The sequence below is a fragment of the Pan troglodytes genome, chromosome 17 (assembly GCF_028858775.2).
Source record: "Pan troglodytes isolate AG18354 chromosome 17, NHGRI_mPanTro3-v2.0_pri, whole genome shotgun sequence".
NCBI classification, from domain to species: Eukaryota; Metazoa; Chordata; class Mammalia; order Primates; family Hominidae; genus Pan; species Pan troglodytes.
Window position 1 is genome coordinate 45,255,827 of NC_072415.2, and position 27,714 is coordinate 45,283,540.

At 41.4% G+C, this 27,714-nt stretch overlaps 1 protein-coding gene across 10 annotated transcripts in view; it reads right to left on the bottom strand.

The window, feature by feature from the left end:
- Nucleotides 1-191: 191 nt before the first annotated feature.
- Nucleotides 192-27,714, bottom strand: part of INO80C (INO80 complex subunit C) — a 30,352-nt gene continuing 2,829 nt past the window's right edge. For 8 of the 10 annotated variants that reach the window (XM_001135459.4, XM_016933536.4, XM_016933537.3 and 5 more), the window contains 4 exons: nucleotides 12,343-12,453; nucleotides 11,192-11,303; nucleotides 10,168-10,235; nucleotides 192-602 (listed from right to left, as the gene is read on the bottom strand). In XM_001135459.4, the coding sequence (XP_001135459.1) occupies nucleotides 471-602; nucleotides 10,168-10,235; nucleotides 11,192-11,303; nucleotides 12,343-12,453 (423 nt within the window). In that variant the 3' untranslated portion in view covers nucleotides 192-470. Of the gene's footprint in view, nucleotides 603-10,167; nucleotides 10,236-11,191; nucleotides 11,304-12,342; nucleotides 12,454-19,267; nucleotides 19,322-21,215; nucleotides 21,270-27,714 lie in introns of all 10 variants that reach the window. The other 2 variants (XM_001135636.5, XM_054671795.2) reach the window with 2 other exon arrangements.

Here is a 27,714-nt window from a genome sequence, read left to right on the forward strand (position 1 = left end):
TGCCTCTTTCTTCTCTGGACCCAATTTTGGAATTCTTCTAAGCATTCTGATCAGAGACAAAGACTAACATGCTCTAAAAGGGGGGTCACCAGGATTAGAAGTAATCCAGACCTGTTGTGGATTCACTGCAGAGTCTTTAAATGTGTTATACGGGGTTCACCACTTTAAAACAAAAATTCAGGGACTTGGGATAAATGAAAAGTATGGTTTTATTGTATCTTCTTGTCAAACACCTTTACTTGAGGCAACAACTGAAGTATAATTTAATTCAGCAGGAAATATCACACTTGGAGGGAAAACACACACTAAAAAAAAAAAAAAACCCTTAAATTAAAGCCAAACATTCTTTCCAAGGCACAGCACTGGCAATTTCAGATTGACAGCAGAACGAGTTTGTTTCCGTGAAACAAAATCATGAGTCCAGAGTCTGTTTTTGAAACAGCTTTCCACTTCATCTCCCTTTCTGGGGCTCAGGGAACGATGCTCGTGGCCTTCCTCAGGGCCAGGTAGCCGGTGACGACGTCAGAGGGCAGCCTCCGAATGTAGGAAAACTCTTCAATGGTGCTGAACCGCAGTTTGCTCTGGGGGTCTGTGTAGTTGGCCTGGGTGGAAAGAGGCACAGGGAAGGGCAGAAAGTTTTCGCTGGTAGGGATATTTTAAGTTTAAGTTTAAAAATTTTTTCTATTTCACTGAAAGTGATATATATTTTCATTATGTCTTATTCTGCCACCAAGAACACTAAATCACTCACTGTGGCACAGGCTCATTAACCTTCCCAGACTCTAGAAACACTTCAGGGTATGGACGAGAGGAAGGGGAATGACCACATCAGACTCTGGGACCCTTCTTGTTGGTGCCTCAAGGGCTGCAACAGGTCCAAGACTGAATTCATGATGGTCACCCCTCCCTGCCTTCAGACTCCTGCCTCTTTCCAACAAATGTCCCAGGTCTGTGCTCCTCAAGGCAGGAGCCGATGCCCAGCATGCTGGGCATATGCCCCTCCCTGCTGTGCTCCACTTACCTCCAGCATGCTCCTTTCCAGCTCTTCCAACACCCCCTGCGCCACTTCCATGCCTCCCTGAGCAACTCTGTAGTGCATCACCGGCCATTCACACCCACCCTTCCCCTAGAACTGCAGCCAGGATCTTCTTTGCAACGTGCAATTCTGATCATGTCATTCCTCGGCATAAAATCTCTCAAAATGGCTCCTCTGCTCTTGGGACAAAGGCCCAAGTCCTCAGTGCAGCTCCTCAGCTATGGGCCTTCCTTTGTCCTCAGCCTCCTCCTCAGCCACATGTCCCCACTCTCTGATTCCAACTGTCCCCGGCCTCTAAGTTCCTCCCTCTTACCATGCCCCATCTGTCCTTTCCTTGGCAGGGGACCCCAACTGCAGCCCATTTTGCTCAGTAATCACCAGTTCATTCTTCAGGACTCGGCCCCAAAGCTACACCTCTGGGGAAGCCTATTTGTACCCCCACAGGAGGTCAGAACCTCACCCTCCACTTTCACAGCAGCAAAAATATTCCAGTGGAATGCACATCTCTGTTGCTTTAAAGTTTATTATCTACATGACTCTTTGATGATGGTCTAGGCTATGAGGGTCCGTGAGACAGGAACCACAGTTTGCTTATCATTGTAGACTGGCTCCTAGTGCAACGCAGAGTACACAGAGGGCCTCCAGTCAGGGTTTGTATAACAAAATGAATGACTAATGAATGAATAAACAAACAGACAATTGGGACCATCACAGAAAAGAGAACTTGTTTCCCAGACATATCAAAATTCTCTCTTGGTCTCTGTTCCCCATGTGCCAAGCGGAGAAAATAATTCACTAACTATATACCTCAAAGCACATGGGCTTCTACGGATTTTGAAACAAAAGACATGAGGGTGAGTCATTTTGAGCTCCTTTAAAAAAATTATAAAAGATGCCATTAAAGTCTAGACAGATAACATCCAATTATTCAAGTGTAGATGTCTACTTTAATGTGGATCATCTTTGTGTGGACCTAGACTCACAGTAATCCTGTGATTTAGGAAGGGAGGGAACACTCAATAAAAAAGCAACAAGCTGTCGGGAACTTATTTATAGGCTTCTCATGCCCTAAAAAGTCTTCCATTTTGCCACTGGGAACCCCCCACCTAAGTATTTAACTGCTGTGTGTTAGGAAATGGGATTATTCCTAAAAGGCTAAGATTAACTAATGGCTCTATATAAAATAAAACTTCGATCCCTTGGCTTGATCTAGATGTTACCTTTCTGTACTACATTTCCTTTAATGACAGTAATATAAGGAAAGGCTTAATTAGAAAAACACTGACAAGTCTTTTCTGAGGGATCCTGGCAGTGAGGGAAGTTAGGTTAACTAGCAGGAGAGGCTGCCCTGCAGTTCCGAGCAGAGTGTAGGCATGTGTGTCTGGCGTGGACCATCTGGCCTCCATAGACGAACCAGCCTCGGCTGAGCTCCATGTCTGTGGCTGCCTCACTCCTACCAGCAAACTGTGCTGAGCCGGCCCGCCCAAGTTCAGACCTCACTGCCAAGAGGGCTGCTGAATAAACAGTACAGAATACAGAGATCCTGTGGCACCAACAAAAAGGTTACCAACAAAAACCTGAACAGACTGCCCTGGACCCAGGGGCCAACATCTAGGATTCTGAATAGAAGGAAGGATGCCAAGTGACACCCAGGAGTTGAACAAGTAAAGAGCTTCACACCTACAGTCCACCCTCCTCTGGATGCCATCCTTTGAGCCTGAGTGAAATAAGCAAACGCCAACTTCCCACAGGGAAGCCAGCAAACAGCTTCAGGCCCCCCTTGCTGTAGGGTGACAGGCAGTATTCACAGCTTGCCCGTCTCACCCAGAATACACTTTTCATAGCTCTGTAACGAGTGCTGAACACAGGTATGACCCTGCATGTCTTGCTGCCATGCCTAGGCACAGGGGAAATAGTCACATGGCTGGCTAGGAACAGGTGTGTGTCAATGTAAATGTGAACTAGGCTTTACTTTTTAATTATGTAACTTTAAATTATATAAGCAACAGACGAACACGTTCTCCTCTAAAAAAAATTAAAAGAAAACATTACAGATAAGACTAAAGTCCTCATTTATCACCATCTACCATCCAAAAGTCCTCTGTCTTCCCCAGGAGAAACCACTGCTAAGTGGGCACCTTTCCAGACTTTTTATGTCTACCCCTATACACATATGTAAACACACAGGAGAAATAACCCAATTTGTGTGTGTGTGTTGATTTTTATATATGTGGCACCATGCTGTTTATATTGCTTTGCATCTTTCAATCAACATTACATCCTGGAAATTTAGCCATGTTGTTACTATGCATTGAGCTCAAGAACAGTATGAAAATATCCACTGTGATAGACCTTGATGTTGCTTCCAGCATTTTGCGAATGCGGTCTCTCATAAGCATTTCTGCATGAAGTTCCTTGTGCACACTATTTCTTTTTTTTTTAATTTTATTATTATTAAAGTTTTAGGGTACATGTGCACAATGTGCAGGTTTGTTACATATGTATACATGTGCCATGTTGGTGTGCTGCACCCATTAACTCGTCACTTAGCATTAGGCATATCTCCTAATGCTATCCCTCCCCCCTCCCCCCCACCCCACAACAGTCCCCGGAGTGTGATGTTCCCCTTCCTGTGTCCATGTGTTCTCATTGTTCAATTCCCACCTATGAGTGACAACATGTGGTGTTTGGTTTTTTGTCCTTGTGATAGTTTGCTGAGAATGATGGTTTCCAGTTTCATCCATGTCCCTACAAAGGACATGAACTCATCATTTTTTATGGCTGCATAGTATTCCATGGTGTATATGTGCTACATTTTCTTAATCCAGTCTATCATTGTTGGACATTTGGGTTGGTTCCAAGTCTTTGCTATTGTGAATAGTGCTACAATAAACATATGTGTGCATGTGTCTTTATAGCAGCATGATTTATAATCCTTTGGGTATATACCCAGTAATGGGATGGCTGGGTCAAATGGTATTTCTAGTTCTACATCCCTGAGGAATTGCCACACTGACTTCCACAATGGTTGAACTAGTTTACAGTCCCACCAACAGTGTAAAAGTGTTCCTATTTCTCCACATCCTCTCCAGCACCTGTTGTTTCCTGACTTTTGAATGATCGCCATTCTAACTGGTGTGAGATGGTATCTCATTGTGGTTTTGATTTGCATTTCTCTGATGGCCAGTGATGATGAGCATTTTTTCATGTGTTTTTTGGCTGCATAAATGTCTTCTTTTGAGAAGTGTCTGTTCATATCCTTTGCCCGCTTTTTGATGGGGTTGTTTTTTTCTTGTAAATTTGTTTGAGTTCATTGTAGATTCTGGATATTAGCCCTTTGTCAGATGAGTAGGTTGCGAAAATTTTCTCCCATTTTGTAGGTTGCCTGTTCACTCTGATGGTAGTTTCTTTTGCTGTGTGCACACTATTTCTCTAGGGAGCTGCCTATAAGGCATATTGCAAGGTCAGAGGCTTTTTTTTTTTTTAATCTCAATGGACTGCTCCAATTGTCCTCCAAAGAAGCAGTACCAGTGTATGTTCCCACCTCAAAACAGCAATGTATGAAGATACCCATTTCTGTTTGTTGGTGCCAAAATGTATGATCAAATGTCTTAATTTCTTCCCTGTTTGATGAGTCTTTCTCCTAATTACTAGTGAAGCTGAATATCTACTTATTGGTCATCTATATTTCTTCTCTGGCAATTGCCTATTTATATCCTTTTTGCTGATTCTTCTGTGGGATTGTCCTTTAATGAACTGGTAGAGTTATCTGTCTATTCAGAACTTCTTATTTCCTACATACAGTGGGGCAAGAGGTTTTAGGTAATGTGTAATGTGACAAGTCCATTGCCAATGTCATAAAGGGGCCTGGAATAATGATTCTCCTTCCTCCTAATGTGTGAAAACCATTGTACTAGCAGATGAGCTGCCTGAAACAATAAGGATAAAGCTGACATTCTGAGGAACCACCCTCCAAGTCTGGCCACAAACTGTGGCCTCCAGAAACTCAAAATGACACAGGGAGAGATTTCCACTTTGGGTCATAACAGAATAACTGGTGCCAGATGAGCTCTCTTGCCATAAATGACTATTACCACAGGCCAAATACATGAAGTAGCCATTTTCAGGCAACAGACAAGAGGTAGCACAAGACTGCAATGCCTGAGAAAAGAGAAGCTCACAAGGTAAGTTCCAGGATCATCCAAACTCTCTCTGCCTGTGATAATTTCCTGACCATGGGGCAGAGGTGGAGCTCACGCAGAGCTCAGATTCAGGGGCTACTGAAACACCTGTTATTGGCAAAGCTGAGTAACAGAAGAGGGAGCTGCCTTGGAAGGGAGGCAAAAGTCAGTTTGGGATTCCACGTGAGTCCATAACCATGGGCTGGGCTATGCATGTTCAAGGCAAGACTATATATGTCTTACTGGAGAGTGGTTAAGAGGGAAAGAGAAAATCCAGAGGTTGAGCAGTGCTAGGAGTTGCTGAAGTGCCAGCCTAGCCAGAATAGAGAGATCTCTATAACACTCCTGGCACCTAGCTCAGGCAACAGAAAGGCCATAGCTTGGGGAAAAAAATCATGCCCTTGAGTACCATCTATTCTAGTCTCACCACAACAAAGCCTAACACCAAACTTCAATACGACTGGCAGAGGATAAAGAACTTAGAAGTTAAGTGCAACTAAGTTAAAGGAGCTTGGGAAACATCATGGGCTTTCTGCAGACCTGTCCTAACAAAGGTGATCAGTCAGTAACTGAGCTACCACAGGAAAAAAATACTCTTCAAGGAAAGATAACAGAATCTAGAGTTTTTACAATATATCATCCATAATGTCCAGTACACAATCAAAAACTTGTAGATGCAAAGAAACAGGTAAATGTGACGCACAGTTAAGAAAAAAGGCAGTCAATAGAAACTGGCCAAGATGAACCAAATGTTGGAGACAGCAGATAAATACTTTAAAGCAGCTATTATGTGTTCAAGGACTTAAAATATACATATATACATATATATGTATATATGTATATATATATGTATGTGTGTGTGTGTATATATATATATATATATATATATATATATATATATACTTAATAACTAAGTAGTCTTAAAAGACAAGGAAATCACCAGAAGCAGACCCGAATATGATGTAGGTTTTGAAACTATCAGACAGGAAATTCAAAATAACTATAATTAATATGTTGAAGGAGTCAAAGGAGAGACAACACGCAAGATAGAAAGTTATTTCAGGTCAGGCACGGTGGCTCACGTTGGTAATCCCAACACTTTGGGAGGCCAAGGCAGGAGGATGACTTGAGGCCGGGAGTTCAGGACCAGCCTGGGCAACACAGTAAGACCCCTTCTCTATAAAAAAAAATTTAAAAGTTAGCCAGGTGTGGTGGCACACACCTGTAGACCTAGCTTCCGGGGAGGCTGAAGCAGGTGGATCGCTTGAGCCCAGGAGTTTGAGGCTGTAGTGAGCTGTGATCACATCACTGCACTCTAGCCTGGATTAGAGAGCAAGACTCTATCTCTAAATAAATAAATAATTTAAAAGAAAGTTATTTCATCAGAGACATGAAAACTATAGTAATCAAATAGAAAAGCCAGAAATTAAAAACACAATTAGAGAGATAAACAATGCTTCCAATAGGCTCATTGGTATACTCTATACAGTGAGTAAAGAACTTGAAGACACATCAGTAGATACCATCCAAACTGAACCGCAACGAAATAAGAGTTTTTAAAAGCAAACAAACCAGAACAGAGCATCCAAGAGTTTTGGGACACGATCAAATAGTTTAACATGTGTGTAACTGGAATCCCAGAAGAAGGGAAAAAGACAAGGCAAAATAAATATTTGAAGAAATAATAGCCAAGAATTTTCCAAAATTCTTGACAGATACCAAACCACAAATCCAAAACCTCAGAGAACATCAAGAATACATACCAGAAAAATAATACCCTGAGTCATATTCAATAATACCCAGTCATATTCAAACTGCTGAAAACAAAAGACGAAGAGAAGATCTTGAAGGCAGTCAAACAAGAAACATTACATAGAGATGAACAAAGGTAAGAATTATATCAAACTTCTCATCAGAAACCATGGAAGCAAAAAGACAACATTTAACCACTGACATCTTAAAAGTGATGAAAGAAAAAACTGTCAGCCCAGACTTGAAAATGTCATTCAAAAATACTCATTGAAAATATCATTCAAAAAGGAAGAACAAGGCTGGGTGCAGTGGCTCACGCCTGTTAATCCCAGCACTTACTTTGGGAGACCAAGACAGGATGATCACTTGAGCCCAGGAATTTGAGACCAGGCCCGGGCAACAGGGTGAAATCCCATCTCTACAAAAAATACAAAAAATTAGCCAGGCATGGTGGCACACACCTGTAGCCCCAGTTACTTGGGAGGCTGAGGTAGATGCATCACCTGAGCCTGGGAGGTCGAGACGGCTGCAGTGAGCCAAGATGGCATCACTGCACTCCAGCCTGGGCAACAGAGTAAGACCCTGTCTTAAAAAAAAAAAAATGAAGAAGAAATAAAGGCTCTTTGACAAAACAAAAAAAGAAAGGACTTCGTTAGTAGCAAATCTACTTTATAAGAAAAGCACAGTAAATTGTTCCAGTAGAAAGAATATGACATCAGATTGCAACTTGGAAATAGACAACAAAATGAAAAAAGGTGGAAACAGAATGAAATGAAGATAAAAGACAGTTCTTTTTTTTCTTATTTTTATTTCTCTAAAAGGTAACTGTCTAAAGCACAAATTAACAGCCATACATTTTGTTTGTAGCATATGTAAAAGTAATCTATATGACAACAAAGAATGAGAGAGTGGAATTAGAAATTCACTACTAGAAGTCCCTCACATTACGCACAAAGTGGCAAAATATTTGAAAATAGATTCAGGTTATTTAAAATGTATATTGTAAACATGAAAGTAACCATTCATAATTTGTAAAAGAGGTGTAAATAATAAGAAAACAAACAGAATTTTAAAATGTTCAATTAACCCCAGTTTTATCATGAGAAAACATCAGAGGAATTCCAGTAGTGGAGGATTCTACTAAATACCTGACTAGTGCTCCTTAAAACTGTTAAGGTCATTAAATACAAGGACAACCTGAGAAACTGGCAGAGCCAAGAGGAGTCTAACGAGACAGGATGACTAAATTTGATATAGTTTTAGGTAAAAACTAAGGAAATGTGAATAAATTATAGACTTTAGTTAATAATAATATATAACTATTGGTTCATTAATTGTAACAAATATACCATAGATGTTAATAACAGCAGAAACTGAGTTTGGGTTATATGGGCACTTTCTATACTATTGTCTCCGTTTTTCATAAATCTAGAACTGTTCTGAAAAATATAGTCTATTAAAAAATGCTCAATAAATCCAGAGAAGGCAGAAAAAGGGGAATAAGCAACACGAATGGAACAAATAACAACTAGTGAGAAGGTAGATTTAAATACAACCATATCAACAATCACTTTAAAGATGAATAGCCTAAGGACAACAGTTCTTAGATTGATAGACTGGATAAAAAGCAAGATCCACTGGGTGCAGAGGCTCACGTCTTTAATCCCAGCACTTTGAGAGGCTGATGTTGGGAGATCACTTGAGCCAAGGAGTTCAAGGCTTCAGTGAGTTATGATCACACCACTCCATTCTAGCCTGGGTAAAAGAGCAAGACTCTACCTCCAAAAGAAAAAGAAAAAGAAAGACCCAACAACTCAACAATATGCTTTCAACAAGAATCCACTTTAAATATATAGATAGTTTAAAAGTGAAAAGATAGGCCAGGTGTGGTGGCTCATACCTGTAATCCCAGCACTTTGGGAGGCCAAGGCAGGAGGATCATTTGAGGTCAGGAGTTCAAGACCAGCCTGGCCAACATGGCAAAACCTCATCTCTACTAAAAATACAAAAATTAGCCAGGCATGGTGGCATGTGCCTGTAGTCCCAGCTACTCAGGAGGCTGAGGCAGGATAATCGCTTGAACCCAGGAGGTAGAGGCTGGAGTGAGCCAAGAGCGTGCCACTGCACTCCAGCCTGGGCAACACAGCGAGACTCTGTCTCAAAAAAAAAAGTGAAAAGATCAAGAAAGATATACCATCCACACATGAACGAAAGAAAGCTGGGGTAATGATATTAATTTCAGACAAAGTAGACTTCAGAACAATGAATATTATCAGGGACAAACAGGGATATTACATAATAATAACAAAGGAGGCAATTCTCCTCCGTACATAATTAATTTGGTCAATTTGTTAGATAAGTTGGAGTCATATTTTCATTAAAATGTAAAGTATTTAAATTATTTTTCCAAATTTATGAGATGAAAAAGGATTAAGACCCTGACATGCAAGAGCTAATTAAAAGAATCTCTAAGTTCATCCATTTGTTTAAGAAAACAACAAAACAAAACAAAACAAAACAAAAAAAGATGAATCTTAGGTTCCACCTTCTGCAAATAAGGAAATGGGGGTGTTCTGAGGTTCCTGAGCTTTAGCAACTTGCCCACTTTCCACTATTTCAGCTCTGCTGGCAGTTTCTGAATTGTGTTCCCCAGAAGCACTTGAGCAGTCACTGTGGTGGGGAGTGGGGAGGAAGACAGGCGGCCAGATCCACATGGGACCACAGCAGAAAGGTGGGCTCCAGGCTGTTATATATTGGATTCTGTAAAAGATTTCATTTGGAAAAGGGGTTCTGATGCTTAAAAATAAGTTTGAATGTCACAACCTTTGCCAAAGCACCTGTTTAGAGAAGTTTAAACATGGTTTTGTAAATACAATCATCATCTAAAATGCAGGTTTTTAAAACTTCAGCAGTAAAAAAAGAAATACATAGTTGTTTCTTTCATGTTATCTCATATAGTTAACTAGCAGAGGTAAAGAAGAGAAGCTGGAGTCTCCTGCTTTCTGGTTCAATCCTCCCTGCAGGCTGCCCCCACAGATGCCTGTTTGCAGCAATGAACACACTGCACAAACCTATCACCTATCACTGTAGACAGGCTCCAGGCAGAACCAGCCATGGTCAATATTCAACACTTGTCTAATTAGACATTACTGTGAAATCTTTTCCATTTAATGTTTTAAGAGATATAATCATACTCACAAGCAGACCTGAAACATCAGAATACTTCTTAGCTGGCTTAAAGGATGGAGGAGCATCAATACTGAAGTCTGGGGGAAAAAAAAAAAAAAAAAAAAGTTAACTAAACTGAACTGAAAACATTCAAATCCCTTCTCTTTTTTTTTCTAAAATAGTATTTGATAATATTCCTGAAAATTTCCTTTGTGATTAAGTAGTCACAGAAGTCTCTGGAGATTAACTAGAGAAGTAGGGGAGGATTCTCAGAAACAAGACAGTATGTCACAGGCCAAGTGCAGGCTCCAGATCTAGCCCTGCCCTGTCACCAGGGACCCTCTATTCCCGCAGAACCACCGGAAAGCTCATCTGCCCACCAGCTATTTTCACGATCTCACACTACATGGGCTGATGGTGATGAAATGCCAAACGAGCCAATAACTGGATCTGAGCACACTGACACCCTCATGTCCACACCCAGACGAATGAATGACTAGCTCACTTGTCACCCATGTGAGTCACCCCCATGAAAGAAGTACAGTGGAGTAGGAGATGGTGAGAACTTTGAACTTGTACTTTCCAGTGAAGCTGAACAGAACATATAACAGTGTTTTACATAAATCTGGACACACTGCAGCATGAAGTATTTACTAAACACTGGCTCACAAAGTATAAAAGAGCTGGCCTTTAAGCTGGCTGTCAGGAACCCTCCTAAATCTGGTATTATACTTGGGCTACCTTGTTTTTGGAAACACATTTTAAGAGTAGACTTTTGAATAAGAAGTTTGTCTAGTAGAAACACCAATATTATCATATTGGGACCTATGACCCTAAAAACCACACATCCATGACAACACAAACAAATAGGCTCAATACAGATACAGTTATGAGAAAATACACACATAATCTGCCCAGACTGATGCCACTATAAAATTCTCAAGCTAAAAATTATTTCCTACAATGATGCAAACACAATACAATAATGTAGGTTGTTATAAGACAGTTCCTACTCTGAACATTACAAACACATGGAAGGCTCTAGACAGCTCACAGTTAGGATCGTTCAGTTGCCACGGCAATGCCCTTTCAGAAGCGAGGATTTGTTTCAGGTTCTTCCAGGTTCTGTTCTTCTTGCCAGCTACTGCGCCACCGTGGCCAGAGTGCTCGAATTGAAGGCATGGATTAGAAGAAACAAAAACCAATGGAGACTACCATTTCGACATCTGACATTTATGCCTAATCATAACTGTAATATACCTCTCATCTGTCAACAATCATTAAGACCCCTGAGACTTTTTTTAAAAGGTATTTCACTGTACACATTAACATGTTAATCTTAGTTTAAAAAAGAAGTTTTCAGATTGTCAAAACCCTTGAGTTAGTTTGTGTTGGAGTAGAAATAAAAGGCTACTTCTTTATATGCACGTTAAAAAAAAGCCTTTATTGGGTCTAACTTTGTAGAATTCATTCATGAATTTCTTCATACTTTAAGATAAATTTACTACAAAGTCAGATTTAAATCCAGGACTGCATTTCTCAACTCCCTTCTCGGGGCAAGTCTCTGCCATGTAAACTGGGGGTCCTGGAAAAGCTGAGAAAGCCCCAGTTGCAGTATGGGTACTCTTCTAGGTACCTCTTTTTTTTTTTTTTATCCTACAAAGATGACACAATAAAATGGAAAAGAATACCAAAATCTGTTGCAAACACTGGTAATATTGTATTTCCAAAACTAATTCATTAAAAAAAAAATTAACAGTATAATCTGAACTGCTGCAGTTTATTACCAGTCTCAAGAATGAAAGGAAGAATACCCTGTGTTCTACTCCACAGCACAACAGCTTGGATTTACCTTATGAAACTAATGAGGAAGTACTTCTCATTTAGCTAAATATTTCAAGCTTTGTCTAAGATTGTAAGACCAATGAAAAGGTTAGGGGAACAATCATCATGGAAATGTCCCACCCTCCAAACAGTATCCTTTAATGAATCCACAAAGGACACCCAAATCCTTGGGATATGGCACATTAAGAGATCAACAGAAAGAACCCTTCTCTTGTCCCCATCTTGCCCATCGGGGAGAAGGAGGTAACTGAGACTGAGGGAGGAGAGAATGCCAGTGCCACCTTGGCTACAGGCCCAGCAAGATCAGAGGCTGAGGTGTGGCATTTGGATGTTTATTCAGCTAATACCTTCGATGCTTACCACAAAGTTGGGATCCTTAAATGGCAAAGGTTTGGCAGCTTTTTCCACAGGTCCTGTGCTAAACTCAGAGGGCACCATTTTATTCTCACTCATGGCTTCCATGCTGATACCCTTAAAACATAATAAAAATAGTTTGAAGAAGTCAGTTTCTTTCAGCTGAGTTCCCCACCTCTGCTCTCAACAGGGCATACGATGATGCCACAGGGCATGCAAGGGAAGACAGTATGCCCAGAGCTCCAGCAGGCAGCCTGCCCTAGGGGAGGGCACACCACACGGGGAGTAGCACCTGCTGTGCAGAAGCCACAGGAGAAACAGGCCAGGACCTCCAGCTGCTATGTTTCCCGGGTACCCTAAGTACACAGGGATGGCTGTCCTACACAAGTTAGCTCATTTAATTCTGACAACCACTCCATAGTAGGTGTTATTATCCCCAGCATACAGAAAAGAAAACTGAGGCCCAGGGGAACAGGTTCAAGGTCACATAGTGATTGAGTTTTGGATTCAAACCTAGGCTGGGCCAGTTCTAAAGCCCTCATAATCTCCATGACACCACACAGTTCTGACTTCCACTGATCTTATGAACTCTGTCTTAAAATATTAAGACAACAAAGGTCCAGCCCCTTTAAGGGTCTAGTTGGCCAGAGAACCCAGACTGGAGCTGGTATGCTTAAGTGGCACAACAGGACATGGGCATTCCAAGGAAGGAAAACGGAAAAAAAGCTGGAGGGCCACAGGTCAGCTGGCAGCAGCCAGAGAGTGCCCTGACAAGAAGGCTAATATGGTTTAAAGCAAAAAACCTTTAAGCTAACAATCACAAAGAAAAAACAAGCCAAAGTAAGAAACCACTTCTGATCTGTAATACAATTTCCCATCTTGCCAGGCTTCAATTAACTTTTAAAAAATTGAGATGTGATTTACATACAGTGAAATACACAGATCTTAAATGTAGTTGTCATGAGTTTTGCCAAAAGTTTACACTAGTACAATTCCTATCCTTGTCAATACCTTCCAGTCCCAACGGCAACCGCTGTTCTAATTTCTACCACATTACTTTTGCCTGTTGGAGAACTTCGTATAAATAGCATTTAACAGCATGTACTCTAGTGTCTGGATTCTTTTGCTCAGCATAAAGTTTCTGAGATGTGGCCAGGCATGGTGGCTCACACCTGTAATCCTAGCACTTTGGGAGGCTGAGGTGGTTGGATCACTTGAGGTCAGGAGTTCAAGACCAGCCTGGCCAACATGGTGAAACTCCACCTCTACTAAAAATACAAAAATTAGCCACGCATGGTGATGCGTGCCTGTAGACCCAGCTACTCGGGAGGCTGAGGCAGGAAAATCACTTGAACCTGGGAGGCGGAGGCTGCAGTGAGCCGAGATCATGCCACTGCACTCCAGCCTGGGCAACAGCGAGACTCTACTCCATCTCAAAAACAAAGAAAAGTTTCTGAGATGTATCCATGTTGTTGCGTGGATCAGTCTGTTTCAGTGTATTTGCACACTACTCAACACAATAGTATTCCACTGTAAGGAGGCACCCCAATTTGTTTATTCATTTTCGTGTTCGTGGACGTTTGGTTCATTATCAGTCTTCAGCTATTACAAATAAAGCCTCTGTGATGTTTTCATTTCTCTTGGGCAAATACCTAGGAGTGGAATGGTTGGGTTACAGGGTAAGTGTATGTTTAACTTTACAAGTCATGCCAAATCATGTTCCAAAGGTTGCATGCACCCTTCAAAAAAAGAGTTAAGGCTAAAAGTCATCATGTTGTCATGTGGAATGTGGAAGACACTACATGATTAAGTAAATCACAGCTTATCTACTCTCAGCTGGAATTTTAGCAACTTATTCTGGTTCCCTCATGCTGATAAGGAGCTCAACTTACTTAGTAAGTGAAAATCTTACTTATCTTAGTAAGAGAGTATGGTGCAATATGAATATATCTACATTCATTCATGTTGGGGGAAGAGGAGTGGAGAAGACAAGAACCACTCACATTGCTGCAATAGTTCTTTGGGTGCTCTCTCCTCAAACACCTTCTCTGACCCCTCTCCAGGTCTCTCCACCTGAGCCGGGGTTCCAGCCAAGGCCCTGTGCTCCCTCTCCTCTGTGGCCACCACCTTCTGTCTGGATTCCCCTTCACGTCATCCTCTCCACTTCTAAGGTCTTTCTTAGCTTTTCTTCCCTCCAAGCTCAGTGCAAATGTCAACTCTAAGAACTGAGAGGCTGCCCATTCCTCATCCTTTTCCTACCATCTGTACCCACAGTGATCTATCTCTTCCTTCCTCCCACCCTCCCTTCCGCACCCCCCTCTCCCTTCCTCCCACAGTCCTTTGCGTTTATCTGGTAACTTTCTGAGCTATATAATTCAGAGGTGGGACTGTGCAGTACACATCTTGCCTACTCCAGCCGATTCTCTACAGCTCAGCCAGTGACATACTTTTCAATGCAAGCATGATGATGCTCCGCTACTTAAATCTGGCCAGTGGTTTCTACTTCCCTTGGGATTAGGAACAAATTCAGGCCTCCTCTCCAGCCTCGCCTCTTGCTCCCCATCCTTCCTACATTTTGTCTTTTCTGGTGTGATATCCATTTAGCCATTTTCTATACAGCAAAAATAGTCTCCAATTTTTCCATTTTCATTTATGCTGTACTAAGATTATTTTCATTGGGATTCGTCCATGTCAGTTTTAATTTTACAACAAAGGTTAGATTTAGTATTTTTTTACATAACTAACTTTTATTGCTTGTATGATTTTTTTTCCTTTATAGTAATCACATTTCTACCAGGTACCTGTACTCTGGGAGACCCAGTCTGATAAGGAAGATTTGATTCTCCCATCACATTTCATCAGTAACGAACATTACCTTGTGCAGTTTTAGCCAGCTGTCAATGTTATTTTGCATTGACTATTTGTAAGAGTAACATCTAGTATATATTGTATATATGATTGATAGTTTAGACAAAACAACAGCAGCTTTATGATACAGGCAGGGAACAACAGATCAGAAGAAAGGGGGACAAGGAGAGAGGGGTAGATTCAGAGAGTGAGGATACACAGAGGGCTCAAAACATGCTGCTTTACTTCATAGTTCAGCCTCTGTCCCTGCTTCTAACCCAGTGCCTAGCACAGAGTAGGTACCAAATAATGAGTGATTCATTGATTAACTGATCAATGTTAAGGAACAAGACAGGGTGGTATGACTGAATGCCAGCATCAGCACTGGAGATGTATATGCTCAGAAGCTCCTTACAAGGAAGCATCTCTGGCTGGGATGCAGTGGCCAAACACACAGGAAGGGTAACTTGGAAAGAAACAACTGAGTGTGGTTACCTGCAGGGGCAGAGGGGAACACAGTGGAATGGAGAGGGAGATGGGAAGGAAATAGAAGAGAGTAAATCTTCTCTGAGTATAGCTTTTTGTAGAGTTTTGACTTTTTGAACCATGTTAAGGTTTCATATACTTGAAAAAATAAATAATAAAATCAACAAGGATGCGGCAGGGGATAAAAAATAGAATTTTAAAAACCCTATAAACACAAATTCACTTGTGTTTCAAATAACATAACCACACTGAAGGGGAGGCAAGGGAGAAATAACCTGAGTAACTATGAATATGGTATTTTGACTATGTAATCCAAGGTTAAAGGCCAAAAAGAACCATACATAGTTGGTAAGTTTGTTTCTCACAGGGGCACATGTTAATAATTCTGAAACTACTTTACGTGTATTCTAAGATACATAGCAAATGTAGAAAAGCAAATAAGAAAAGGGGGAAGGCCAGAATGAGTGCTGTGGAATTGGATTGAAACTAGAGGTTATCAATACGAGCTCACAGTTTTCAGTATACAGGCAGATAATTACAGAAATACATATAGAGGTGTGGGTAGTGCAGGTATACACACACATATATTTCCTAGCTCTGTGCACTGAGAAGACTGGAAACAATGAACAATAGGCAAAGCAACATTCAGATCATCCTTTCTAAATACAATCAGCCCTCCATATAGAGGAGTTCTGCATCCATGGATTGAAGCAACCACAGACAGAAGACATTTGGTGGGGGAAAAATGCATCTTGACTAAACATGTACAAACTTTTTTCCTTGTCATTATTCCCTAAACTGTACAATATAACAACTATTTACATGGCATTTACATTGCATTACCTATTATAAGTAATCTAGACATGGTTGAAGTATACAGGAGGATGTGCACAAATTATATGCAACACTATGCTACTTTATTTATATCAGGGACTTGAGGTTCCATGGATTTTGGTACCCATAGGAGGTCCTGGAACCAATCCAGCACATATACTGAGAGACAAGTGTATTATTCTCTAAGAACCAGTGATCCATGAAGAAATGGCTGACTCTAGGGCTGGAGCAGGAAAGTATAAGACTAGAACATCTTGTGGTGTCAGAAAGAAAGCACTTGTGTCAGTTTATTCAGAGTGCTGTAACAGAATACCATAGATTGGGTGGCTTATATGATAGAAATTTATTTTCTCCAGTTCTGGAGGCTAGAAGTCCAAGAACAACGTGTTGACAAGTTTGGTTTCTCCTGAGGCTGTGTGCACCCCTGGAGTCTCTCCCTCTTCTTATAACGGCACCAGTCATCCGGGATTAGGGCCCACCCAGACGACCTCATTTAATCTTAATTACCTCCCTGAAGTCCCTATCTCCAGAATGTAACTGAGGTATACTAGGGGTCAGGACAAAATAATAAATATTGGGGGCATAGGGGTACCAAAACTTAGTCCATAACAGCACCCAAAAAATGATAGGGGCAAACTAAAGGACACGGGAGCCAGTTTGAAGAGGCTCCTACTGGACCAATTTCAAAAACTTAAGCAACAAACCAGTATATATATAAATCCAGAATATATGAAGAACTCCACAACTCAACAACAAAAAGACAATTCAATTTTTAAAAGGGCAAAGAATTTCTTCAAAGAAGATATACAAACAGCCAGTAAGCACGTGAAAAGATGCTCAACATCACTAGTCATTAGGGAAATGCAAATCAAAATCACAATGAAATTCCAGTGCACACTCACTAGGATGGTTACAATCAAAGACAATAACACATATTGGCAAAGATGTGAAGAAACTGGAACCCTCATACATTGCTGGTAAGAACGTAAAATGGTGCAAAAACACCATTAAAAAAAAAACACAATTGGGAAGTTCCTCAAAATGTTAACCACAGAATTATCATATGACCCAATAATTTAACTTCTAGGTATACACTCAAAGAGAATGAAAAACATATGTCCATGCAAAAGCTTGCACACAAATATTCATAGCAGCATTATTCATAATTGCCAAAAGGCATGAACAACCTAAATGTCCATCAGCTGATGAAGAGATAAAATGTGGCAGGGCCAAGCACAGGAACTCATGCCTGTAATCCCAACACTTTGGGAGGCTGAGGCAGGAGGACTGCTTGAGGCCAAGAGTTCAAAAGTGGCCTAGGCAACATGGCAAGACCCTTTCTCTACAAAAAATAAAATAAAAAATTAACCAGTTGTGGTGGCACATGCCTGTAGTCCCAGCTACTCCAGAGGCTGAGGCAAGTTCAGGAGTTCAAGGTTACAGTATGCTATGATTGTGCCACTGCCTTCCAACATGGGCAGCAGAGTGAGCCCCTGTCTCTAAAAGAAATAAAAAATAAAACACAAAATGTAGTATGTCCATAAAATGTAATATTATTCAATCACAAAAAGAAATGGCATTCTGATTCATGCTCTGTCACAGATAAATCTTGAAAAAAATTACACTAACAAAAAGAAGCCAGACACAAAAGGCCACATATTGTATAATTCCATTTATATGAGATACGTAGTCACATTCAGAGACAGAAAGTAGATCAGTGGTTGCCAGGGGCTGGCAGAACAGGGGAATGGAAAGTGACTGCTTATGGGTAATGAGTTTCTCTTTGGGGTAACAGGAATATTCTAAAATTAGATAGGATATTGTGAGGGTTGCACAACTCAGTGAATATACTATAAACCACTAAATTATACACTTTAAAAGGGTGAATTTTATAGTATGTGAATTATATGTCAGTAAAGCTACTACAGATAAACTTATAAAAGAAGGAATGAATAAAGCTAGTAGTGGATTATAACCCATATAATAAAATAAAAATCCATGACATAAATACTGATTTTAAAAAATGAATAAATGGCCTGTTGTAGTTCTGGTTACTCAGGAGGCTGAGAAGGGAGGATCACTTGAACCCAGGAGGCTGCACTGCGCTATGATTGTGTCTGGCAATAGCCACTGCATTCCAGCCCAGGCAACACAGCAATACCCAATTTCTTAAAAAAAAAAAAAAAAAAATTTTAATAGGAAAAAAAGAATGAATGGAAGAGAAGAGAAAGCTGTTGCTCACAATAGGATTCTAATTAATAAATCTAAAAGGAATGAAGATTCAAATTAGGAAATCACTACTTGTCAACCACCACAATAATAACTATTTCAAGCAAAAGCTATCAATGGATATTAAAAGTCACTGGCAAAGTATGAAATAAAATAGGCTATTTATAGTCTCAAAGTATCTTCCCACAAGATACTTCAATACAAACATGAAAAGAATAACTTTACATTGGAGAAACCTGGCAGATATCACCTTACTAAGTGCTCAAATCTAACATCATTAGTAATTTGACATCAAGTGCCACAACAGGATGCACTGAGAAGATAGCATTACTTCTCTATTTTTGCCAAAAATATATAACTCAAATCTAACCATGAGGAAATATCAGACAGGCCCAAATTGAGGAATATTCTAGAAAATAAGTGGCCAGTACTCTTCAAGTGTCAAGGTCATTGTGTTAGTCCATTTTCATGCTGCTGATACAGACATACCTAAGACTGGGTAAATTATAAAGAAAAAGAGGTTTAATGGACTCACATTTCCACGCGGCTGGGGAGGCCTCACAATCATGGCGGAAGGCAAAAGGCACGTCTTACGTGGCAGCAGGCAAGAGAGAGAATGAAAGCCAAGTGAAAGGGGTTTCCCCTTATAAAACCATCAGATTTCCTGAGAGTTATTCACTACCATGAGAACAGCATGGGGGAAACCGCCCCCATGATTCAATTATATCCCACCGGGTTCCTCCCACAACATGTGGGAATTTTGGGAGCTACAATTCAAGATGAGATTTGGGTGAGGGCACAGCCAAACTATCATTCCGCCCCCGGCCCCTCCCAAATCTCATGTCCTCACATGTTAAAACCAATCATGCCTTCCCAGCAGTCCCTCAAAGTCTTAACTCATTTCAGCATTAACTCAAAAGTCCACAGTCCAAAGTCTCATCCGAGACAAGGCAAGTCCCTTCCACCAACGAGCCTGTAAAATCAAAAGCAAGTTAGTTACTTCCTAGATACAATGAGGGTACAGGCATTGGATAAATACACCCATTCCAAATAGGAGAAATAGGCCAAAACAAAGGGGCTACAGGACCCACACCAAGTCTGAAATCCAGCAGGGCAGTCAAATCTTAAAGCTCCAAAATGATCTCCTTTGACTCCATGTCTCACATCCAAGTCACACTGATGCAAGAAATGGGTTCCCATGGTCTTGGGCAGCTCTGCCCCTGTGGCTTTGCAGGGTATAGCCTCCCTCCTGGCTACTTTCACAGGCTGGCGTTGAGTGTCTGCGTCTTTTCCAGTCACACAGTGCAAGCTGTCGGTGGATCTACCATTCCGGGCTCTGAAGGACAGTGGCTCTCTTCTCACAGCTCCGCTAGGCAGTTTCCCAGTGGGGACTCTGTTTGGGGTATTCAACTCCACATTTCCCTTCCTCAATGTCCTAGCAGAGGTTCTCTGTAAGGGCCCTGCCCCTGCAGCAAACTTTGGCCTGGACATCCAGGCATTTCCATACATCCTCTGAAATGTAGGTGGAGGTTCCCAAACCTCAATTCTTGACTTCTGTGCACCCACAGGCTCAACACTATGTGGAAACTGGCCAGGCTTGGAGCTTGCACTCTCTGCAGCCGTGGCCCAAGCTCTACCTTGGCCCCTTTTAGCCATGGCTGGAGTGGCTGGAACACAGGGCACCAAGTCCCTAGGCTGCACACAGCAGAGGGGTCCCTGGGTCAGGCACCTGAAACCTTTTTTTCCCACTAGGCACCGGGGCCTGTGATGGGAGGGGCTGCCACAAAGGTCTCTGACTTGCCCTAGAGACATTTTCCCCATTGTCTTGGTGATTAACATTTGGCTCCTCATTGCTTATGCAAATTTCTGCAGCCAGCTTGAATTTCTCCTCAGAAAATGGGTTTTTATTCTCTATCACATTGTCAGGCTGCAAATTTTCTGGACTTTTATGCTCTGTTTCCCTTTTAAAACGGAATGCTTTTAACAGCACCCAAGTCACCTCTTGAATGCTTTGCTGCTTAGAAATTTCTTCTGCCAGATACCCTAAATCATCTCCCTCAAGTTCAAAGTTCCACGTACCTCTAGGGCAGGGGCAAAATGCTGTCAGTCTCTTTGCTAAAACATAGCAACAGCCACCTTTACTCCAGTTCCCAACAAATTCCTCATCTCTATCTGAGATCACCCCAACCTGGATTTCATTGTCCATATCATTATCAGCATTTTGGTCAAAGCCATTCAACAAGTCTCTAGGAGGTTCCAAACTTTCTCACATTTTCCTGTCTTCTTCTGAGCCCTCCAAACCGTTCCAACCTCTGCCTGTTACCCAGTTCCAAAGTTGCTTCCACATTTTCGGGTATCTTTACATACAGCAGCAACCCACTCTACCGGTACCAATTTATTGTATTAGTCCATTTTCATGCTGCTGATAAAGACATACCTAAGACTGGGTAAATTATAAAGAAAAAGAGATTTAATGGACTCACAGTTCCACGTGGCTGGGGAGGCCTCACAATCATGGTGGAAGGCGAAAGGCACGTCTTACATGGCAGCAGGCAAGAGAGAGAATGAGAACCAAGTGAAAGGGGTTTCCCATTACAAAACCATCAGATGTTGTGAGGATTATTCACTACCATGAGAACAGTATGGGAGAAACTGCCCCCATGATTTAGTTATATCACACTGGGTTCCTCCCACAACACATGGGAATTACGGGAGCTACAATTCAAGATGAGATTTGGGCAGGGGCACAGCCAAACCATATCAGTCATAAAAGATAAAAAGACTAAGGAAGTGTTCCGATTACAGGAGACTAAAAAGATATGACAACTAAATACAACGTGTGATCCTGGATTGGATTCTGAACCAGATAAGGGACAAGAATAAAGTCTGTGTATTAAATATCAGTGTTGCATCAGAGTTAACTTCCTGAATTTGATAAAATTTGGAATGATCTCTCCTCACTACCTTCCCACACTCCTCTCCAGGGCCTCTGCATGTGGGCATCTGGGCCCTCCTCTGTTAACACCCCTCTTCTGTCTGGACTGCCCCTCACTTCATCTTTCCCCCATGCACGGTCTTTCCTAACTGTCCTTATGTAAGAGAATGACTTTGGTTTTAAGAAATTCACACTGAAATATTTAGAGAATTAAAAAAAAAAAATACAGTGACCAAGTGAAGCCTCCCCAAGAGGCACACCCAGCTGCAAATGAGCCAGAGGTCATGACTCCTGGTTCCTGAGAAGGAAGGTGGAGCTGGCATGCAGGGCAGGAAGGGTGACAAGTGATCGCTCTTTCAGGAGGTGGTGGTACAAAGGCAAAGGAGAAAGCCCAGGCCCACTGGAAGGAACATGGGGTGAGCCGGTCCAAGGAGACCCGCCAGCATTAGCAGAAGGAAAGCAACCATTCTCCCAATCATCTAACCATTCATAGAGTGTGCCACAGGACTACTCAATGCCCTGGACTGTCAGGAGACTGGGCCTACGAGTGGCCTAAATTAAATTAGCAAGAGAGATAACCCTGAGAGCTATCCAGTAAGCACCACGTCAAAAGAAAAAAAAAACACCCCCACTAGGGACAACTTCAGGTCTAATTCAGGGTAAACAGGCTATGAAAGAGATTTCCTGGGGCCAGATATGCTTTAAGTTTCAACTTTATCGTTTGAGTTTCTCATAAAGAATATAACTACTGATATAATACTGTTGCCATCAGGGAGGAAAAAACCAATCTGAACTGTTAAAGAGCAAAAAGGACACACTAAAGGGAAAGGGAAAATGCAGTCCCCAAAGCTTCCAACAGCGATTACAGAACCATCCACATACCTGCCAGCTCCCAGGGTCCTATCCTCAGGCAGTGGAGTTAGCTTTTTCTTCCACTCCAGAGATGTTCAAAAACTGCATTTCTTTTTTTATTATTTAGTTGTTGTTGTTGAGATAGGGTCTCGCTCTGTCACCCAGGCTGCAGTGCAGTGGCACAATCACAGATCACTGCAGCCTCAACCTCCTGGGCTCAAGCCATCTTCTCACCTCAGCCCCCTTTATGAGTAGCTAGGACTACGGGTGCACACTACTATGCCCAGCTAACTTTTGTATTTTTGTAGAGACAGGGTTTCACCATGTTGCCCACAGTGGTCTCGAACTCCTGGACTCAAGTGGTCTGCCCACCTGGGCCTCCCAAAGTGCTGGGATTCCAGGTATGAGCCACTGTGCCTGGCCAAATACTGTATTTCTCCTTTTCAGTTTATTCCACTTCCCCAATCCCAGTGAGGAAGCTCAAAGGTGCTGTGTGCCCAATGAAAGGAAAGCAATACAGGGGGATTCTTCTGACATAGGCGTTTAGTTCCAAGGCCCCAGGGAGACAGGGGAGAAAAATGCCAGACAGGGGCCCTCGTTAGATTCAGGCAGACAAGCACATCTGCTGAGAGTAAGGAGAGGGTGGTAATGAAGAGAGGACCAGAGGTCTAAGTCAGCCATTCCAGGCAGCAAGCTAGAGAAGAGTCAAGAGGATGAAAATGACACACGGAAGCACTGGTTTTTGAAAGGGACCCCTCCTGCCGGCTTGCTCACTCCATCCTCTGCCAGACCCCCACTGGGAAGTCAGGCTGAAGAGAGGGCAGAGAAAGGAAGCCACCCTGGAGTGAACTGAGCCACATCATACCAGTGCTGCCTCCTGCTTCTGAGATTGTGGCAGGCTCCCTTCCTTCTCTAACCAGAGACACCCCTGCCCCAGGCCAGAGCTGGTTTTATGCTTCACTGTCCTCTCCCCCGACCACATTACTACACCCTTAGCCAAGCTGAGACTCCTGTGTCTACTAACAACAGGATGAGAGGGAGACAGACCTTTAGTCAAAGGGAAGATCAAGTCTGTGAGGCTTGGATGCAATAAGATAAAATTAAAATGATGCATCATTTCCATATTACTAAAGCACTATTATCACTAAGGACTTTACAAGATGAACTGTCCCGCCCCAAGATATGAACACCCTAAGAGGAGAGGAAGGAACGCCTAGCACTAAGGGGTGCCCCCTCTTTGCAGCACTAACAGAGCTGATGTAAGTCTCAGGGAAGAGAAATCCAGCCTGCTACTCAGGAAACACACGCCTATGCTAATAGACTGGAGTTCACAAGGCCTGGGTCTCGCCCTGCTCTGCTCTGCGCAACTGAAGAACCCAAATCAATGGCTTCATCTCTCCAGACAGTAGTGTGCTTGACTCTGAATCAGACTAAAGGATAATTTGGACATTCTGTCTGTGGTTATAATGAAAGGAGAAAAATATCCTTTGTCTTATTACTGAAAAGTCAAATGTCAAGTTATATCTATGTCATAGAATTATAGATGCAAATAGCTGACCCTGGTCTAAAACTGCAAGGTTACTATAGGGTTACTTAAAACAGCAAAAATTCAAAATGCAACCTCAATATCCAATAATAAAGTCAATTAAATATGGGTAGTTAATTCCTTGGAATATAATGCAGTCAATAGTCATAAAAGACTATTTGACTTTTAAAAGTCTAATTGAGAAGACTATCAACATATAGAAATGTTCACAAAATAATGCTAAGTGAAAAACGGGGCACGTAATGCTATATATATATAATGATGAAAAACTGTATCTACATGTAGAAAACACAAATTATAATAGTTGTTGGGGAAGGAGATTGGGTGACTTTTTATGTCAATTTTAAAAATGAAAAAAAGGTAATTTTAAAAATAGAAAAGAATAACTTTTAAGACTTAAAATTATCAGGATTTGTTGAATTTTTGCTTTTGTGTTTTACAAAAGTTGAATAGTAGGATGACTATTTTTTCAATGAATAAACCAAATCAGTCCAGCATTATCTGGCTGCCCCTCCAATTACAGAAGATTCTCTCATCATCTGCCCTATCCTCCTAAAGATGCAACTACTGCCTCTCCACTTTAGATGTTTTATTAGCTGCTTCACAAATGAAGAGGCTATTAAGTAACTCTCAGTCTATAGGTTAATTAGATTTCTCAGTACATTTTATCAACTTTAATACACATTTGAAAAGCCTAAATTACCCTATATTGATTCAGTAAAACTGTTGCCAAAAGCATTTCTCTGTACCATGAATTTGGTTATACCAGAGATCTAATTAATAATCTTCTAATATACAAAGTAACAGAGTGATATCAAGAGAGGCAGTTAAGAAAAAAGAATGTAGACTCTGGACGGCACGCCTGGGTTCGAATCCCAACACTAACACTGTGTGACCTTGGGCAAGTTACACAGTCTCTCTATGCTCTTGGCGTTTTTATCTGTAAAATGAAGTGATCAATTCACAGAGGGTCGTTTGGAGGATTAAATGACATAGTACTTAGAAAGTACATAGAACTGCCTGGCATGTAGTAAATGCTTGATAAATATTAATTACTATTATTTATCCTTATTCCTTTCACTTTAACAGTTATCTGTTCCCCAACCCACCAAAATTAATCCCTTCAAAGTAACAACCAGAGTGAATGGAAGACTGCACTTTCATAACATTATTAATCAACAACTGTTATAGTGAAAATATAAATCCACAGAATTGTGATTCTAAGATGATTTGTACCACCCCTTAGCAAGCATGAACATTAGTAGTAATTTCTGCTGAACTAGAGAGAGCCATCTTGATGAAATGATAAAACAAAGTTGTTTTTGTACTACTAAATTATTTAATAGTATTTCCTAACACTGATGTAAAGAAGCCTTCTATAAATGCTTTTCTCAGAATACTTTTAGCTGAAAAATATTCCCTTCAATTCCTCAGGACTTCTAAGCATCTAAATTTCTAAACTTCTTTAAATTTCAACTAAGCACTCAATTTTACTTTAGAAACAGCAAGCATATTTCAGGAAAGTTAAACCCACCTTAAGAATCCATGATAATTCAAGTTATCTTTAACAATCTCAAAAGGTACTCTAATGTCCTACACGTAAATGTGCTTTGTAAATTTTAAAATTCCATGAAAGTTTTACATACTTTGCCTTTACTTAAGAATCAAAATAGCTAAAATTACGGACGTAGGGAAATTTAGGTGATGAAAGACCTATAAAATCTCTTCTAACTCAAGAAATACAATCATTTATAGAAAAACACTCACTTCCCCACTAAGGAAACCTTGGGCAACCTGGGTTAATCTCACAATGAGCACAGCTCTGAACCTGGAATGCCTTCTCCAGCAAACCTCTCCAAGCCAACTTCAAGTCCCTCTGCCTCCCTACCTCTCCTTTGAGTACCATCACCAGCACTGAGGAATCATCCTCCTGTGTCTCACCACAATAGGGCACCAACGCCTATAATTACCTATAATTAGCTTTGGCTCAAGGTTAGACATTACTATATCTTCCTAATGGTTTCATTTGTGTGATAGGTAGAATTCCAGTACACCCCTGCCACCTTGCAAGTACTCTGCCCCTGGTGTGCACACAATTTCTCCAAATTATTCAAGCAAACACTAATCTAGGTGCAGCTACAAAGGGGTTTTGCAGCTGTAATTAAGGTCTCAAATCAGCTGACTTTTTAAAAAGGTGATTATCCAAGTAGGCCTGCCTAATCACATAAATCTTTTAAATCTGAGTCCAGGGGTCAGCAATAAAAGAAGTCTGAAATATCTGAAGCATGAGAAGAATTGGACACAAGGGAGATTCTCCATAGCTGGCTCTGAAAATGGAAAAGGCCATGTGGCAAGGAACACGGGCAGCAGCTGACAGCCAGCAAGAAGACAGGGGCCCCGCAGTCCTGCCGCCCCAAAAGAACAGAATTCTGCCAACAACCTGAATTCACCTGCATGCAAATTTCTCCCCAGAGCCTTCAGACAAGAACTCGGCTAACACTTTGATTTCAGCTTTGTGATACCTAGAGCAGAGAGTCAACCCAGTTGCATTGTGTCAGGACTTCTGACCTACAGAACCATGAGCTACTAAATGAGTGTTATTTAAGCCACTAAATTTGTGATAATTTGTAATGGCAGCAGTAGAAAACTAAACACAATGTATATACGTCATTCTCTCCTGGGATGTTTTTGGTAGTGTGGGGACAAGCTATAATCCTTTGAAATGTCTTAAGCATACTGCTGGGGATGGAACAGAAACAGTACAATAAATTACTGCTACATGAACTGAACTGAAACAGAACAGAAAGGTTGAGCAAGTGACACAGATGAGGGTGACCTCAAGAAGATTCCTGGCAGCCCTCAGGGGTACTGTGCTTATGCCTGCTTATTTCCTATACGCTGTGAAAAGGGAACTAGAATGAAAGGATCACAGCAAGGCAAAAATCTAAGACAACCGGGCACGGTGGCTCATGCCTGTAATCCCTAAACTTTGGGAGGCCAATGTGGGCAGATTGCTTGACCCCAGGAGTTTGAGACCAGCTTGGGTTATGTGGTGAAATTCCACCTCTACCAAAAATACAATGGTGGCATGCACCTGTCGTCCCAGCTACTTGGGAGGCTGAGGTGGGAGGATCCACTGAGCCAGGAGGTCGAGGCTGCAGTGAGCCATGATTGTGCCACTGTCCTCCAGCCTGGGTGACAGAAGAAGACCCTGTCTTCTTTAGTAAATATCAGTTGGGAAAAGGAGAGTCAGGACAAAAGAAGGCACTATTTGATGAAATGCTCTGCCCTTTCCAGCTTCTCCTGAGGCTGCTGCTTGGATACAAAAAAGGCCCAGAGGGAATAGAGAGTTAAGATTTCCACCATATTGGATTACTGGGAATTTCCAGTCTCCTGAAGGCATTTGACCACTTTCAGAAGCTTGTGGTAGTGGAAGTTGATCAACAATCCCTTTGGGGTCAAAACAATTATTCCTACCCATATGTCCTAGTGACACTCCTTGGTCCTGGCACAACTGGTTATCAAAACGCACCAGTCGCAGGCTGGGAGCAATTACTCACAATGCATACATCTGGCAAAGGAGTCTAATCAAGAAAGATAATGTAATGAACTTCTACACATCAATATAATTTTTTTAAAAAAGCCAATT